The 4,503-nt window shown below is 50.7% G+C and overlaps 1 protein-coding gene across 1 annotated transcript; it reads left to right on the top strand.

The window, feature by feature from the left end:
• Positions 1 to 2,345: 2,345 nt before the first annotated feature.
• Positions 2,346 to 3,179, top strand: TSSK6 (testis specific serine kinase 6). Its single transcript, XM_066553974.1, has one exon. It carries the CDS (start codon positions 2,346 to 2,348, stop codon positions 3,177 to 3,179), a length of 834 nt encoding a protein of 277 aa, XP_066410071.1.
• The last annotated feature ends 1,324 nt before the right edge of the window (positions 3,180 to 4,503 follow it).

The following is a 4,503-nucleotide window of genomic DNA, read 5'->3' as shown; positions in this document are numbered from 1 at the left end:
GTGGGGCAGGAGCTCAGGGATCCACAGCAGTGATGCCTGCAGCCTCGGCAGCTCACAGAGCTGCAGCCTGAAGCATACAGGAGGGGGAGTGTTTGCTTCGGTAGCTGCTTCCTCCCTGGGAAACCAGGGCTTGCCTCCCTATCTCCTTCAAGCCTTCCCACCCCCAGGATGCTCCAGCAGCATCTGACTGCACAAGGCTTTTTCTGGGCTCCCAGGAGGGCTTACTGGGACTGAAACTGCCCACTTCAGCCAAGTTTGCAGAAAACTTTCCCAAAGTGACCTGCTCCCTTGAGCAGATGAAGAATTAGCCTCAGCACAGGAATCCTCTACATTGCTCCTTACCATTGCAACCCGATTTGTATCTGCCACTTTGGTTTTTCCACATCAGTGTGGACAGTCCCTCTTTTGGTTATGCTACTGTAGGGGCTTCAAAGGGGCTTCCCATAAGTGAGGGTTTACCTGTGGGTTTTAGGAATGTGCCTGTCATGTGACTGCCCATTCCTATTTTAAAATACATTCTGAGCATCAGCCAGGCCCCTGTACACGTCCTCCTATTCCCAGGAGCAGCAGTGTTGTTTTCCAGAGGTGCTTTGGTACTAAGTGGGGAAGGGAAGCCTGGCCTAAGCACTTCCCCCTCATAAAAATGCCCACATTGGTTCAGTTCTGTTTAGCCATCTCAAAGTTCCCAGCTCCTCTGAAAAGTCCAGCTCAGACCTCTGCTGAAGTCACTGTGGTTATGACTCAAGGGCTAAACTTGTCAGGAAATCATGTCTATCCAGCAAAATGGGTTTCTGCATCTGCCTGCTGATTGCTAGGTGGGATTTTTTTGTGTTCAGTAACATCAGTTTCTGAACAGGGACTTCTAGAAATGGCTTCTTGCTGATCCACTTCAGAAATAAGAAATCTGGGGGCATTTATTTGAAGGCCCAAACATGCCTGCTGGTACAGCCTGATGGTATTCCTGGTGGTACATGCCTGGCAACCACATTTCCATGGCATGTTGAATTCCCATACTTCCAACTGGCCTGTACAAATAACACCTGAAGTGGGAAAGTGGTTTGGTTTGGACCCACAATCTCTAAGCAGATAGAACTTGACATGGTGACTGCTTTACTTGCTCTTAGTTCAGAGTAAAGCTCCCCTGCAGCACATACAGACCCATGTTTGCAGCTTTGACCCATTTTAATTTCCTCAAAGTGACTTCAGAATACTGGCAAGATGGCCTCACAAAAAAGATTTTCTTTCATCTTCAGCTGATCACCATTCCTCTTTATAACTGACTTGCAAAATGAAACATATATTCAAAACCTAAAAATAGTGTTTGGGTTGGTGTTTTGGAAGATGGGATTTTGTGGTCCTAGGCTTCTTTGTACAGCTGGAAAGGAAATGTGGGCTCCACAGGGAGAACAGGATACTTGAGCAGCTTAAAAAACCCAGCACAAATCAGAAAAAAACAGCCAAGGATGCAGCACCTGGAAGAAGGAGCTGACACTGGCCTGAGAGACAGAGTGTGATGGGAGGAATGCATTGCTCTGGAGTGGGTGTTGTGGCCCAGCCCAGCTGCCCTCTGCTCAATTTGACTGCTATGTTATGGCAACTAAAACTGACTATAACCTTTTAAAATCCAAGTTACAGAAGGTCTGAGAAGGATCTCAGGTCTCACCTCTCTGTAAGTCTCCAAAATATCATTTTGATAAAAACAGATAAAGAGCAATTCCAAGCTCAAGAAACAGAAAAGCTGTTTTTTCTGAAAGATGCATTTAAAGTTCCCTGTCTACTCCACAAAAGGTCAGAAAGCCTCCCTAGTAATCTAATAGCTCTGTGCACCATCACCAAAGAAGTCAATATTTATAGCCAGCCAAGGTAGTTCACGGTTAGTGCAAGCAGAAGTCACTCCCTTCTACCACTCTGTGTAGTTTGGACTTTAATGCAAGTAATATCCCTGCACAAAACTGGTGTAGGTCTCCAAATGGGTCCCTGACCCCAGAAAGCTGACATTTGAACTTTCATGCACACAGCCCTATGCTGAGAACTCAAATGAAGAGGCTGAAAGGGTAAAAGCTCCAAAGTACCCAGCCTCAGCTGTTTTGTCCCCTGTGCAGGCATGCCAGGGGCACCCTGAGCAACGGGGCCCCACCAGACGCCCGCATCATGTCCCACAGGTCCTATGACACACAACATTCCACCCATCACAATACCCGGGCGGGGCGCGGAAGCAAGGGTTGTCATACCCGTTGTTGCAAAGGTGAGCAGCTGCCATGCAGCAGATAATACAGCCTCCCAATGCTGGGGAGCCCCAGCCCCAAGAACAGAAGCCCCAGGAAAGCCCACCGGCACCAGAGACCATGCCAAAGTCTGATGGAGGAGAGAGGATACTCAACGAGCTGGGCTACAGGCTGGGTCAGACCATAGGGGAGGGCAGCTTCTCCAAGGTGAAGGCAGCCACCTCCAGCAAACACAAGGGGCCCCTGGCCGTCAAGGTGGTGGACCGGCAGCGAGCGTCCCGAGCCGTCGTGTTCAAGTTCCTGCCCCGGGAGCTCTCCATCGTGCGCAGGATCCAGCACCCCAACATCGTGCGCGTCTACGAGCTCATCGAGGTCTGTAACAGGAAGCTCTACATCGTGATGGAGGCCATGGACACTACCCTGCTGCAGATGTTGGAGAATCTGGGAAAGCTGCCCTGCGCCCCCAATGCCCGGGACATCTTCGTGCAGGTGGTGAGGGCCGTGCGCTACCTGCACGACCGCAACCTGGTGCACCGGGACCTCAAGTGCGAGAACGTGCTGCTCTCGGCCGACGGCCGCCGCGCCAAGATCAGCGACTTCGGCTTCAGCAAGGAGCTCAAAGGGTACCCGGACCTGAGCACCACCTTCTGCGGGACGGCGGCCTTCGCCTCCCCGGAGGTGCTCATGGGCATCCCCTATGACGCCAAGAAATACGACATATGGAGCCTGGGGGTGATGCTCTACATGATGGTGGTAGGCAATGTTCCCTTTGATGATACCAACGTGCAGAGCATGCCCCAGCTGCAGAAGAAGGGGGTGATGTACCCGGAGGGGCTGCCCCCTCTGCCGGAGCCCTGCCAAGCCCTCATCACCCAGCTGCTGCAGTACACCCCATCGTCCCGGCCTGGCGCGGGGCAGATAGCCAAGAACCGCTGGCTCAACGGGGACATCTGAAGGACACAGCCCTTCCTGAAGATTCTGAAGAGCACTTTGGTGCAATAAATGAAGAGCATTTCTATGGTTTGTCGACTGTTTTGAGGCCCAGGGGTGCCTGTGTGTGGAGCTGATGGAACTTCAGGCACCAGCAAGGCCGTGTGCTCTCAGGAGGTGGTCAGATCCCAAAACAGCAGTGGCAGCCTGCTGCAGGCTGGGTTTCAAGACACAACAGCCGGGCAGAGCTGCCAGGGCAGGGTGGTGAGGTGCTGCAGCACAGCCCATCATGGTACCTGCTCCCTAGAGCACCAAAACTCTGGCACAGCCACCCCAGTCTGCTCCTCCCCACACTCTGCTGCTGAATGAACAGGGACTATGGAAGGAAAGCTGCTCTCACAGGGGTCTTGGCTTCTTCTCAGCCTTGTTCACCACCAAACTGTATTTGAGCAGGTAGGAGGGGAGAATCAGTGTTCCTACAAATCACTGCTACAGAGAAAATGTCACATTTTTTGTGTGCCACTATTTCAAGCCCACAGTGACACTCACAGCCCAAAATCACCCTAGGATTTTTGCAGGCAGCTGGACAGCATTACCCAGCCAAAAGTTTTAGTGTGGCTTTGAGATCCACACCTTACGTGGAACATCTTTCAGATATTTATTCCTAGCAATATTTGAAATGTCTGCCAAAAGATACTTGATGAGAAATGCTACTGGCCATGGAGAACTTGGAAGGGAAAACTGATAAAAGTATAAAGGAGAACCACTTTGTAAACTCCTGCTGTCCAACTTCAATGCAAAAAATTACCAATTACTCTTAATGCAACTCCCAAAATCTTCTATGGATCCTTATGGGCAAGTCCCATTTTAAAGGGGAGTAATTAAAGGTAGGAGCTGGCATCTGAAATGTGCTTTCATGAGATATTTCAACCCATTCTAAAAACCATCTCCAGCTTCCAGTGGAGTGAAGTCTAAGAGGAAATGTCCAGTTGGGTGGTTTGATGGTGATGGTGCCTCATGAGCTGACCCAGCACAGGCCTGGCAGCACAGCCCGGGGCCAGGCCATGTCTGACATGGACAAACCAGTGCACGTGGCTCTGCTGGGGGAGGTGGAAACACCTTTCCCAAAGCAAACATTTTGGGTCTATTAAAAGCAGCAGTTTAAGTAGAACAAGATGTGGCAGCAGAGCCAGCCCAAGGCTTTTCAGCATGCAGGCTACAGGGAATTTTGCCACCCCCAGAATGAAGCTTTATTTTGTTCTTCTCACAGCTGCAAAATAAAACTTGCAACAGCCAAGTCTAAAGTAGACAGAGTAATGGGATACAAAGGGTGTCCAGGGCTGTGGAA

Source organism: Molothrus aeneus, chromosome 7, assembly GCF_037042795.1.
Source record: "Molothrus aeneus isolate 106 chromosome 7, BPBGC_Maene_1.0, whole genome shotgun sequence".
Lineage (NCBI taxonomy): Eukaryota > Metazoa > Chordata > Aves > Passeriformes > Icteridae > Molothrus > Molothrus aeneus.
This window is presented reverse-complemented; position numbering and strand designations above follow the sequence as displayed.